Source organism: Panthera leo, chromosome D1, assembly GCF_018350215.1.
Source record: "Panthera leo isolate Ple1 chromosome D1, P.leo_Ple1_pat1.1, whole genome shotgun sequence".
NCBI lineage: Eukaryota > Metazoa > Chordata > Mammalia > Carnivora > Felidae > Panthera > Panthera leo.
The window spans coordinates 17,080,880-17,094,152 of record NC_056688.1 but is presented as its reverse complement, the minus strand read 5'-3'; the positions used below and the strand labels follow the sequence as shown (position 1 = coordinate 17,094,152).

Genomic DNA, 13,273 nt, shown 5'->3' with positions numbered 1-13,273 from the left:
GCCCTCCCGAGGGAGGACCTCTCGGGCCCGCAAGACAGCTCAGCCGGGAAGCCTGAGCCTTTTCACAGCCATGTGTTCTGGCGCTCACGGAAAATCTCCGAGCAGCCGCTGACACCACCGGCCCTTGTCCCACATCAGCCGGTGCCTATCACGTTCTCTGGGGGTCCACTGTGGGGGCACAGCCATGCCCCGTGCTCCAAGCCCCACTGGTCAGGAGGGAATGCATCAGCGAGACGGATAAGTGGAAATTTAATTTTTCATTCTGGCCATCCGTTCGGGTAATAGCTTTGCCCTGGGCGCATCTGGAGAGGAAAATGAAGAGAAGCCGGGGCAGGGGTGGGAGGAGGCGGGCCGCAGGGTGTGTGCCAGAGACACGTGCGTGTGCGGGGCACACGTGTGCGGGGCACTGCACCTGCACAGGCTTCTCAGGGTCCCGGACCCTGGAGAAGGTGGCATTTGAGTTGTTCCTACAAGGATGAGTGGGCAGTGATGGAGGGTGGGGGTCCCCAGGCAGGGGAAGCTCGTGGGAGGAGAACGGTGGGAGCACTGGAAGGAGTGGGGCTTTCTCTGTGTCGCCAAAGGGGAGCCTCTCAAGGGTTCTCAGCAGAGAGGCAGGTGGTTTAGACCAAGCGTTTGGGAGGGGCTGTACAGTGAGGATGTCCCTAGTGGGAAGCAACAGGCCTCGGCTGTGGTCATGAGGACGAAGAGACAGACTCCCCAGAATTGGCGTGGACGTGTCCGTGGGGCCCGGGGCCCTCACACAGGCCCATTTTTGAGATCTGAGTACTGAGAGCAATTTCATGGGGTTAGCCCAACAGTCACAAAACAACCCAGTGAGCTTCCTTCCCTTCTCCCTCCAGGGGTAATGTGAAAGGTGGGGAGGGGCGCTCAGGGTACGGCCTTGACCAGATGAAAGAGGCCAAATGGGGCAGCATCTATCCCTGGGACGGGGACTGTTGGGAGAAGAGTATCCAGGCCGCTCTAGGAGCAGAGCAGGGAGGCCACTGTGGTGCAAGCGTCTGGCCCAGTTCCCATTTCCAGGGAAGCCCCAGGTTCATCCACTGGGGACAACCACTTGAAGGTGAAGGTAACAGGGCTCCTCCCTCTTAGACCGGGTGTTCCCGTGACCGTGTGTTGGTGGGGCTTCGGGGTCCTTTTGGGACGGAGGGCGCATGCCTCTGAGCGTGTAAATGCAAGCAGACGAGTGCCTATGTGCAGGCCGAGCGGGCACACGGGAACCCTGGCTGTGCCATGGGCAGACGTGCCTTTCTGCGGGCGGGCAGATGGCAGGGTGTGTCGGGGAGCCCCCGAACAGACAGCTGTGTCTGCGCGCCTGGGAGGATTCGGTCCTGCTCCAGCATGACGAGGCCCTGCCCCGTGGCCTACACAGCTGCTGCAGCTGTCTGACCCTGGGCCTTCCCACTCTCCCTGCGGCCCCTGCACTGCACACTGGGAGCTGTAGTTCCAGCAGCTTCCCGGCCTCATCCCGTGATGCTAGAGCATTTCCCGCCTGCCTGAGGAAGCACCAGGCGTTGGTTCTAGAAGCAAGCCCAAACATCCTCTTTGACGCTAAAACTCCTCCAGATCCCAGAACCAGACTATAAACCCTAACCTGCCCTCCACCTCAGATCCATCCAAAGCCCCTGTACCAGCCCACCCGTCCCAGTCAGGAAACCTTGGCCCCAAAGGAATGCAGAGCTCCCACTGCCCCCAGGGTCCCGGCCAGCCTGCCATCCCAGAATGGAGGCTGCAGTCCTTCAGGAAAGGGGGCTGAGCTGCCCGCTGTGTAAGACCATGTAAGGGAGGCCCGTGAGACCCCACCACCCAGCTCTTCTCTCCCCGGCCAGCAGAGGCCCTTGAGGCTCTGCTTCTGGTGCCCCAGGAACTACTAGCTGACCGTGACAGCTGGAAGGACGGAGGGGGCGGGCGGGTGCTTCATTCCACACCAAGCAGCCGCCTCTCCTTCCAGATGAATGAGGTCCCCATATGGCATCTTCACACGGAAGTCTGCAATGCTGGACAGTCATCTCAGCCATTTGTCTACCTCTAGGCAGTCCTGGCCCGAAAGCAGATAACCAGGGTTCCCTTTGGTCCCAAAAGAACCCCAGGGAAGAGTAAACTCCCTTAGGACTTGGGGAAGAAAAGTGAAACAGAAGGACCTAGAGGGGGACCCAGAGGCTCAGCTCTAAGACAAGCTTTGCCTTGACACAATTCATTCAACAAATGTTCTTGAACTCCGGCCACATGCCAGGCAGTGGCCTGTCCCTGTCCCTCTGGAGTCTATGTTTTAGCACAGAAGGAGGACAGCAAACAGATAGAATACATTTGAAAAATTACGTAGTCATTTTGAAGGTGACTTGGAGAAAAGAGCAAGGTCAAGGGGTCCCAAGTACAGGGGTGGGGTTTGTGAGCTGTGGTTTTAAACAGGGCAGTCAGGGGAGGCGTTGGTGAGAAGGTGATGTCAATGGGAAGTTTGATCCAGGCCCTGAAGGAGGTGAAGGAGTAACCTGAGACATGGGAGCAGAGTCTTCCGGGGTGGAGAGCAGCCAGTGAGAAGGCCCTGAGGACGTTTGGAGCAGAGTGAGCCAGGAGGAAAGCAAGAGATGGAATCAGAGGTGGAGAGCAGAGGCACAGGTCGTACAGAGCATTTGAAGCTCTTCAGACTTAACGGGATCTCTGTGGCTCCTGTGTTCAAGACCATCTATAGAGGAAAAAGGTAGAATCGGGGAAGCCGGTTAGGCAATTACTGCAATAATCCAGGTGACCGATGATGGTAGCATGGAGTAGAGAGGTGGTGGTGGTGGGAAATGGTCGGATTCTAGATTTACTTTAAATTCACACTTATTCACTAATTTGGGACACAAGCCACTCCCATGAAACGGGTAGTAAACTACCATACTGTGATTAGTGGGGTCCAAAAAATTCAATCTATTCAAATAAAACATAGGAGAGCTTTATTTTCATTGGGTCTCTGCTGGTGCAAAAAGCATAAGAATAAATATAATGGAACTTCTACTGCACACAGCTGTAACACAGCGGATGGAAGCAGTCCCAAATTATCATGAGACCGCCATTTCCCCAGCTCTTCTCCTCGCTCCTTCGGGGGAGAACTTTAGCCATTTGAAAACTGGCGGAAGGACCAGAGCCAGTTGTGGTGGATCCTGATTTGCATTTACTACAGGGTGTTTCATCAGAGGCTTTACCATCATATATCAGTATCTGACAAATGGAATGGAATTGGGTATTGTTTCTACTAGAATGAGATGTGTAGACCGTTAATACCTAAAAGTTCAAAAGAGAACAGGGAAGTGTGAGCTGGAGAAGGCCAGGCTGCACAAAGACAGGACTGAAGAACGGAAATGGGCACGAGGGGATGAGGAAGGGCATTCCCGGCAGAGCGAACGGCATGAGCAAAGGCTTGAAGGGAAGAGTCAACTTGGATTCAGCAAGGACGGTGAGTTAGCCAAGGCCAAGATCGAGTGGCATGATGAAAGCTCTGAAGCCCAGGCTGGCGTGGTCCAGCAGGCAGCGGGGAGGGACGTTATTGCTAGTCTTTGAGAAAGGGAGTGGCAGTGTGTACGCAATGGAAATTAACCCGGTGACTGTGGATGGTGACTGAAAGAGAACAGAGACCAAATGAAGGTGGGAGATTCAGGAATCTACAGTAAAACCTGGCATGAAGTGGTAAGAAATTGAATAGGAGAAGCCAACAAGATTTGATGGAAAGACTTGAAAGGAAATGTAGCTCCCTCCATTTGGATACCTTTCTTATTCTCTGGGCCTCTCCAAGTCCTTGCCATCCTTCAAGGCTTGGCTTAAGTCTTTCTGAGAAACATCTTCTAACTCCAGGCCACAGTGCCCTCTTTCCCCTGCATTCCTGAGGCACTTCTCTGCCACTGTCCTTGATTGTCTGCGGGCGGTTTTATCCCTAAGGGTGTCATTTGGTTCCCCAGATAGGCTGTGAGTTTTTTGTATCCTGTGACTAGCAAATTGATTGGATAGGTGGGTCGATGAGTGGATTGGTAGATGGGTACATGGGTGGATAGGTGGATGGATGGACAGATGGGTAGATGGGTGGGGGGATGGGTGGGGGGATAGATGTATGGGTAGGTGTGTGGGTGGATGGGTGGATGTATGTATGTATGGATGGGTGGATGGATGGGTGGATGGATGGATGGATGGATCAGTGGATGGTTGGGTAGATGGATGGGTGGATGGATAGATGGGTGGGTGGGTGGGTGGATGGATGGATGGATGGATAGATGGGTGGGTGGGTGGATGGATGGATGGATGGATAGATAGATAGATGAGTGAGTGGATGGATGGATGGATGGATGGATGAATGGATGGATGCATGGATAAGTGGATGGGTGGGCGGGTAGGTGCGTGGATGGATAGATGGATGGACAGATTAGTGGATGGGTGGGTATATGGGTGAAGCAATGAGGCAGATGTACAGAGGAGAGAGCACTCAGATATGGGGTGAGAACTGAAGAGGGAGCAGACAGGTAGAAAGTATGGAAGAGGCCAGGTTCCTATTAGCTGCCTTTCGGGTGTGCCTTGTGGAGGCAGCTCCCACTTCCTGGGGAGCAGGTGTGCAGCCCTTTTAAAGGCAGTAAACAGACCTGGTGAAGCAAGAGAAGCTTGAGGTTCCACGGAAACCGTTCTGGAAGTGAGCGGTGAGGACAGATATTCAATAAATATTTATTGGGCAGCCACTCGGTGACCTACACTGAGGACACAGTGGTGACAAGTGGTTGTGTTTCTCTGCCAACTCCTGCATGTGGAGAGGCCGGGAACGGGAGCATCTGGGTGGTCCCTGCTCAGCCATGTGACTGCAGGCAAATCGCCTCCCCTTGTCGGGGCCCCCGTGATTTCATCAGCCCTTCCAGCCTGGACTCCCGGAAGTCCTTTCCTCTTCTCTTCTAGGGCCTCTGCCCTGCTCTTGCCTGCTGCTGCCAGCACCCCACCCACTCACACACATGGCCGGAGTGGGCCGGCTTTACCTCTGGGAGGAGGGAGTGGGCCCATAGGAGGAGCAGGATTCCCTTGGAATGAGTGATGCTCAATCAGGGAGTGAGCTGGCAGAAACCGATTCCCAGGGACCGGAACAAATGCCCAAACCATACACCTTTACCCTGGCCTAAAGAGAGGAGGGCCTAGAATAGCCCAGCAGCCCTCCCAGGTTCCCTGGAAAACCTGCCCACCTGTGCCTCCTGACCGGGGCCAACCGTGGTGACCGGGGCCAACCGTGGTCTCCGGTGCCACCCTGTGGCGGTGCTGGGAACCGCCTCCCTCAGTCTCCCCTCCGGGCAGCATTGACCACAGCGCGGGCAGTCACCCGCCCAGCCTTCCCTCCCTCCCACCTACTTCCTTTCCCTCCTTTCCACCTTTCCTGCTTTCTTGTTTCCACCCTGTCCTCAGCGCGCACATGTTCGTACACATATGTTCATCGCATCAGCACCGGTATGCAGGCTCGCCGTGACGGGCCAGGGTGTGCCCGGGCACGCGCTCCCTTGTGACGCCACTCGTCATCGTGGCCGTGAACTCACGTGCGCTCGTGCCCCGTCTCTGCACAGCCATGCTGAGTGTCTTTTGCTCACAGCCCAGGCTGGCAGCACCCCTGGCACCCACCTTGCCCTTCAGGGCCAGACCGCAGCCGAGAGCCACAGCCCCGGTTTCTGGCACTCACGGGGCATCTATGGGGCCAGCCTGGGAACCCGCCCTCTTCCCTGTGCCCTGGGAGCAGGTGAAATCAGGCGTGGGGTACCCAGTGACCAGCAGGCGTCGGACACTTTTGGGGACGTTTGCACAGGGTTTCCGTGCAAGAGAACCAATGTCAATCACTGGCTGGTGGCCACAGGCAAGCTATTTAACCTAAGACGTGTTGCCTGGTGCATTGGCTAGAAATTAACAGCACACTTGTTTCTCAAGGTGCTGTGATGGTGACTGGCAGCTAGGGGACACTGGGTCCACGGTGGGCTCCACTAATGGGGGTGATCCAGGCTGGCACCACAGCCAAGGAGAAAGCCAGCATGGAGCCTCCGGGGGTCCGGGACTCGCTGCCTCTTCGCCCGCTTCAGCCACAATACTGCGGCGCACTGGAGGGCTGGGGCACCGAGGGGCCTGTGGAACTGGAGCCGCCCTTGGGCCTTGGGCCCACTTCCCGGCCTTTCCATCCCCTGCCTCGCTCCCTCCCTGCCATCCCTGCTGACGCCCCCACCCCCAGGAGCAGTCACTGACACTGTCCCCCTCCGTGTCTTTTCCTCACCCAGAATTCCCCTACACCCCGTCTCCTCCCGAGCACGGGCGGCGCGCCGGGCCGGTGCCCACGGCCATCATTGGGGGCGTGGCGGGGAGCATCCTGCTGGTGGTGATCGTGGTCGGCGGGATCGTGGTCGCCCTGCGCCGGCGCAGGCACACCTTCAAGGGCGACTACAGCACCAAGAAACACGTGTATGGCAACGGCTACAGCAAGGCGGGCATCCCCCAGCACCACCCGCCCATGGCCCAGAACCTGCAGTACCCTGATGACTCGGACGATGAGAAGAAGGCCGGCCCCCTGGGCGGGAGCAGCTACGAGGAAGAAGAGGAGGAGGAGGGCGGCGGAGGGGGCGAGCGCAAGGTGGGCGGCCCCCACCCCAAATACGACGAGGACGCCAAGCGGCCCTACTTCACGGTGGATGAGGCAGAGGCCCGTCAGGACGGCTACGGGGACCGGACTCTGGGCTACCAGTATGACCCTGAGCAGCTGGACTTGGCCGAGAACATGGTTTCTCAGAACGACGGGTCTTTCATTTCCAAGAAGGAGTGGTACGTGTAGCCTCCCTCTCCGGAGCCTCTGTCGGCTCCCCTTTCTCCCCGGCCCCCACCCGCACGCCCCCTGCCCTCCCCCACTCGCCCACTCCTCCAGGAGCTCGACAGAGACTCGCCCGGCTGCCCAAAGCCAGCCCCACACTGCCGGGGAGCGGGGAGCCCGGGGCAGACACGACCCGGCTTTGTTTTGATTTCCTCCCTGTCCCCCGCCCTCCCCGTGGTGTTGTGTTCACTGTGGCTTTGGTGTCGCTGTACCTTCCCTCCCCTGACCACCGCCACCACCCGCCCCCCGCCCCCCGCCCCCGCCTGCCCTCTCTGTGGGGAGCCCTGTTCTCGTCTTGTGTACCTGGGCATCCCTCCAGGGTTTGGGGAGCCAGCCCTCCCCGGCCCCCCAACACTGGAATTTGTTTGTGTTCTTTCCACTGGGGGTGGAGGGCTGAGAGGCTCCGAGAGGAAAAGCCCCAAGCCACCCCCGGATGCCGCTCTTCTTTTCCCAGGGAGGGGGAACCCACACCCCTTGCCCCGAGCAGCCAGGAGCTGGGGACCCCGCTCTAGACAGTCGTTGCACCCAAGAGACAGGGAGAGGCTTCTCCAAAGCACCCAGGGTTGTCTTGTTTGTTAAGCGAATCGAATCGAGGTCCCTACCGGGGGGAGCCTTGGGCAGTACGTTCTCCTGGTGAGGTTGGTTTTACACTTTTTGTCCCCATTGGCCAGCAGAGAGTGAAGTTGGCCCAGCTCTGGTGTGTCTGTCCTCTTGACCCCTCTCTGCTCCCCACATAGTGGGACTTTAGGTGGCCCGTACGCCTCCCGTACGCCTCCGCCAACGCATACACGCACCCACATGCACACTCGCCACTCGTGTCTGCCCCTCGTTCCCCTGGGGTCACAGGCCCTCCCCGGCCGGACACTGCCCGAGGCCCACCCCTCCCTGCCCCACCTCTTCCCTCCCAGCTGAGGATGGGGACAGCCTTCGGAAGCCTCCAGGGACGGCAGAGACCAGGGCCCCCTGGAGCCTCCACCCTAGGAGCTCAGGCTGGCCCTAAATTGCTTCTTTCAGCACGGGAGGTCCTCAGATTTCTCCCTTCTCTATCACGTGCTAGCAACTCTGTCTGGATTCTCCCGGGGAGTCAGGGCGGGGGGGTCCCTAGGCTGTCCGGGAGTCACAGGTGACTGAGCACCACCATGGAGGGCGCGGGGAAGGGAGTCCACCGCGTAGAAGCTTTGCAGACACAGATGCTGAAGAGTGTAGGTGGTGGCTCACCCGCCAAGGCCAATGCAGATGTTCTGGGCCTGCCAGAAAGTGCAAGGGGCATGGGGGAGCCAGGAATCCCGATTCTGCAGCTCCTGCTCCCTGCTCTCCACTCCCCGCTCAGCTATCCCTGGTCTCCCTTCTGGGATGGGGCGGGAGGGACCCTGGGGAAGCTTTCCCTTTGAGTTACAGATTCCCTCCTTGAATGGGGCTCCGGGGCCCATCCGTCACCCAAGACGAGGGTTTCCTGTCTGTACAGTGGGGGACAGGCCCCTCCCAGCTCTCTCAGTTCCCCCGGCTCAAAGTGCCTCAGTTCCTTCATCTGCCCACCCCGGTCCCCCCCGGGCACTCTAGATAGGAAAGACCCTGGGATGGGAGAGCAGGCTCATGCCTGCCCATTAGGGTTCCGGTTAACCCAGGCCATCAGGGGCTCTGTGGGATGGCAAGTGTTGCGGGGGGAGGGAAGCAGACCACTCTGTGCCCCACGGGCACTGACCTACCCTGCCATAGGCTTCCCAAGGGAGCCCCAGGCCCCAGGCCTCTCCCTCCCCTCCCCTCCCTGGTGCTGCTATTAACCACCCCCCCCCCCCCCACCACCAGCCCCGTCTCTGCCCTGGTGACCCTGGGCCCACCAGCTGGGCCACCCTCACCCGGCCCCCACTGCCCCAGCCCCAGCCCTGGCTGCCCAGTAGCCACGTAGCAGAAGTCTGAAGCCATGCCAGCCCTGGGGCAGCTCTCCCCTCTTGGCATTGGGTGGAGATGGGGGAGAAAATTCTGGGGTCTTTCAAGCCACAGGGCAGAGAGGGGTGGAGGAGCCGGGCTGCCTCTCCCAGCAGTATTAGTGTCGCCCCAGGGCAGAGGACCTTTTCCATATCACATCACTGCCCCATTCCACCTCACGGCACTCTGGCCCCTCTGCTTGGTCTCCTGCCCCCCCCCCCCTCACCCCTGGCAGGAGGAAATCCCAGGGGCCTCCCTGATAGAGGCATTCTCTGACCCCTTGAAACCATGAAACCGAAAGTCTCCCTCCTGCCACCCCCTATTCCTCATTATGTGATGTACTTAGGAGGGTCCCTGGGCCCAGCCAAAGCCCTGAGTCCCCGTTAAGACGCCTCCATGCCCTCACCCCAAGCAAAGCACAAAGTATGGGATCCATGCCACACGCATGGGCCGCGTGGGAGGCTCCTGCCTACCTTGTCCAGCAGCAGCACACCCAGCGGGGCGGTCGCTCCTCAGGGGCCCAGGGTAGGCCAGGGGCAGGCAGGGGTCGGCGCTCGGGCCTGGGGAGATGGGGCTTTCTGCGCCCCGAGTCTGCGGGAAGGTGGGCACTGCCGCCAGGCCCACAGACACAGCCAGCGGGCAAAGGGGAGGTGTGGCCCGACAGAGAGATGAGGATCTTCTGCTTCTCCTTTGTGCCCCCAGCGTGAGCTGAGCCTTCTGCCTTTGCTGGAGATGAAATAAACTCGATATTCATTGTGCCAAGGCCTCCCCCGTTGTCACCCTGCCTCTTGTTACCCTCCCTCTTCTTGCCCCCGACCCTGCTCCCCCTATTTCTTTAAGATTTTGATATTGTTCTAACGTGTAAGCGAACCACCCCGAGTCCCCTTTCATCAGAAGGAGCCGAAAAGCAGCAGCAGGGAATCGGTGACCACGAGCAGGCAGGCGCGGCCCCCTCGGGCCCAGTCTGCGCGCACACGGGGCACGCTCCCCTCCGACAGGTGCACACGCACAGACGCGCAGACACGGCAGAGGAACGGGCTGGTCCTGCCGAAAGCCCCGCAGCAGAGACGTGATTTCCCAGTGCTCAGGCCGCAAGAGAGACTCACAGGGGCCTCGTTTCCCGGGCGTACAGCCCCCCCCCCCCCATCAGCCCCCTCCATGTGCCCGTCACTGGTGCAATAATTTTTCTGCCACCCTCCAAGCAGAGGAATCGGGAACTGTGTTAGGTGGATGTGGGTGGCCCGCCTGGGAGGACAGGGGCCCAGACAGAGACCTCTGAAGCCACCAGGAGCCCTCTCCTGCTAAGGAGCATGTGGGCCCCTCCCAGGCCACAAAGAGACCTGCTGTGGCTACGGGTGCCGTGAGGGGCTCCCGAGGCCTTGCCTCTGCTGCTGCCGCTGCTGCCCCGACCCTAAGGCCCAGCCGAACCCCCTGCCTGCCGGTGCTGTTCTCCTAACTCCTGCTGTGAGGAACAGGATTCTTGGCCGGAAAAAAGGAAAAAAAAAAAAAACGGTTTTCTCTTTTTGTACAAATGGAAGCAAAATCCAGGAGAAGCTGCCACCCCTCACCTCCGAGTGCGATGCGCTACCTTGGCATCAGTTTCTTCGTCACCGTGTTCGTCTTTGGTCCCGGGACGACCCAGCAGATTCTCCTGGTTCTGACCCATGGGGTGTTTGCATCACCCCCTTTTACTTGTATAAAAAAAAAAAAATGATGAGTTGAAAAATGTACTGAGGGAAAAAAAAATGTACTTTTTTATAAATAAAGTGTTTAAAACAACGTTGGTTGCCTGTGTCGCTCGTCTCCCTGCGGTGGCCGTGCTGGGGGCACGGGGACAGGGGAGAGCTAGAGATGGGCCAGCACGGTAGTGAAGGGGAGGGAGCCTCTGGCCGGTGCCCAGGTCCCATGGTTCTGGGACAGTGACACCGACCCCTGCAGGAGCCTGCCTCCCGGGGTGGGGGGCGGTCAGGGTCCTGCCTGAAATGTCACCCCAGCTCCCAGGCTGCCAGGAAGTAGCACCCACACCCGGGAAGACTGGTGGGCAGCAGAGGCGGGAAGGCTGGGCCTCTACAGGCACAGGCAGGGAGGAGGCAGGACCCTCCCTGTGCTGGCCGGAGTCCCTGCCTTCCTGAGTTTAGGCCTCTGCTGCCCTCCAGCAGCCGAGCACAGCTCAGGCTTCTTCCCTTCCCCCTTCTCGCCCACTCCCTGCTGCCCTGCTCCTTCCTGCCAGTTCGCCTCCTGTGGTCTTTTGGAGAGGAAAGCCAACAGTTATCGCCTGCCTGCCGTGTCAGACAGAGAAGAGATGGGGAGCTTTATCTTCTGTCCCCTGCCAGGTCTCTCCAAGAGACCCAGCCCTTCATCTCCAGGGGTGGGGGGAGCAGGGCTGGGTGCAGGGAGGGTGTCCTCATTCCTTGCTTACCTCCCCTCCCCGCTCCACCACCATCTGCTTCCCATCTCCAGGGCTGGAATGCAGGACAAATCGATCCTAGGTGGGAGTGGCAGGGGCTTCACCTCCCCCAGTCACCCCCGGTAGCCTCTTTTCCCTGAAATCCACACCATACACCTCTGAGAAAAGGGGGTAGGGATGCTGAGAGCCAAGGTGGCCACTTAGCGGAAAGCCCTCCTGCACGTGGGGGGAAGCCCTGTCCTCCTTTCCTAGGATCGGGGTGGGGAGGCCAGGGCCAGCAGGAATCAGGCGGAATCGGGCCAAGAGAAGCAGCCGGCAGCTGTTGGCAGCTGGCTGGGCCCCTCACTGGAAGGCCAAGCCCAGCACCCTAGACTGTGTTTAGATGCGGATTCGCGAACGAGATGCAAATTGGTTGTTTAAGTGGTCACTTCCTCAGTTTTCCAGGCTGTCCGTTCAAGTTAATTTTTAATTTGCGCAGGCAATAAATGCTTAATTACATTATTAATATATTGGAAGAGAGCAGTGGACAGAACGTCCTAATTGGCATTTAACTAGAGTGTTCCGGCAAATTAGCCAAGACTTTCTCCGGCATCGGAAGGAGGGCAAGCCAATTAGTCCCCGGCACAGCCTCTCCTGGCGGGAGGAGCCCAATCTGGCCCCTTCCCCCAGGGTCCCGGGAGTCCAGGGAACACCTAGCTTTCTAGGTGCTAGCTGAGCTGGGTGCGGGAAGAACTTGGCTCATTAGGGTCCTTCTGCCCCAACCTCAACCCTCGGCCCTGTCGCCGCATCCCCACCCTCAGCACAGCAGAGGACCAAACGCTGGGGACAGGGCTCCTGGGGTCCTGGGGACAGGACCTGTCTGGGTAGCTAAGGTCCCCCTGGGTGTGCCCACCATTGCCCTACCTCAGCTGTGGAACAGGACTAAGATAGCTGGGCACCCAGAGCTGCTTTCTGGATACCGTGGAGGCCTCTTTCCCTTCCTCTTTACCTTGAGCACTCTGCTTGCCAACGGTTAAGAGAATGAACTTGAAGAACTTGAGGGTTGCATCCTTCACTCACCCGTGCATTCATTCGTTTGGCCACTCTGGGCCAGGCCCTGTGAGATACTGTGATAGTGCCACCCAGAGTCCCTGCTTTGAAAGAATTCGGAGGCTCCAGGGGTCCCAAATTCCAAAACAGCCAGTGCCTGCTGGCCACAGGTTGGAGCAGGGCTGTGTGCGAAGCCCTACGATAGCACAGAACGGGAATGGCTCATTTTGCTTGGGAAGGTCTGAAAGGTTTGATGGAAGATGTGACGATTTCCCCCTGGGCCTGAAGGATGTGCAGGAGTTCTCCAGACCAGAGGTGTGTTAAGAGCATCCCAGGCTAACTTGAGACTTTAGCATCTTATATCAGTTGTTCTAAAAGAGATCATTCTAGTCCAACACACTTAGCACGGTGAGAACAGAAGCCTAGAGGAGGAAACTAAGGCTTGGCGACCAGACCAGCAGAGAACACATGCTGAACATGCTCTGGGCCAGAACCAGAGCCAGGTGTTGAGAGCAGTGGGGGGTGGGGGGGAGGAAGCCAGGGAAGGGGGTGGCACCCGCCTGACTGGAGAATGCTAGAGCTGACACCACTTTCGATTCACCCACGGAGCAGAGCGAACCCCCGCGGGTTATCAGCTGGGCTCGTGGGCGCCACATTTGGTGTGTTCAGTGGAAAAGACGGTACAATTCTGGCTCCAGTGCCCGTGTGCCTTTTCTTCCACGCCACCAAGCAATAAACTCAGTTCTGACGCTACGGACCCGGAGGGAGCATCGGATCCCACAGGCCAGGGGCTCAGTCCCATAAGACTGACTGTCCCCGACTCCAAACGCCAGGGTCAACTGCAGGATGCCACCTGTGCCTCTGACCGACTGGCTATAAATCAGAGAGGTTCCTCGGGTTCGGATAATTTGCGAGTGGCTCACAGAACGTAGGAAGCCAGTTAACTCAGTAGATCACCTGTTTATTATAAACGGCTGTAACTCATGGAAGAGCCGCCTAGGGCAAGGTGCATGGGAAGGGGCTGGGAGCTTCTCTTCCCGCACCTGCAGGTG

General features: G+C 58.6%; 1 protein-coding gene and 1 long non-coding RNA gene across 5 annotated transcripts in view; one reads left to right on the top strand and one right to left on the bottom strand.

Annotated features, from left to right (window-relative positions):
- Positions 1–7,100, top strand: part of NECTIN1 (nectin cell adhesion molecule 1) — a 58,349-nt gene extending 51,249 nt beyond the window's left edge. For both annotated transcript variants that reach the window (XM_042905122.1, XM_042905123.1), the window contains exon 6: positions 6,276–7,100. In XM_042905122.1, the coding sequence (XP_042761056.1) occupies positions 6,276–6,823 (548 nt within the window). In that variant the 3' untranslated portion in view covers positions 6,824–7,100. The remainder of the gene's footprint in view (positions 1–6,275) is intronic.
- A 1,949-nt stretch (positions 7,101–9,049) lies between these two features.
- The window catches only part of LOC122199782, a 28,518-nt gene continuing 24,294 nt past the window's right edge, over positions 9,050–13,273 (bottom strand). For 2 of the 3 annotated variants that reach the window (XR_006193621.1, XR_006193622.1), the window contains 2 exons: positions 10,354–10,476; positions 9,050–9,511 (listed from right to left, as the gene is read on the bottom strand). This is a non-coding gene — a long non-coding RNA (uncharacterized LOC122199782). The remainder of the gene's footprint in view (positions 9,512–10,353; positions 10,477–13,273) is intronic. The other variant, XR_006193623.1, reaches the window with a different exon arrangement.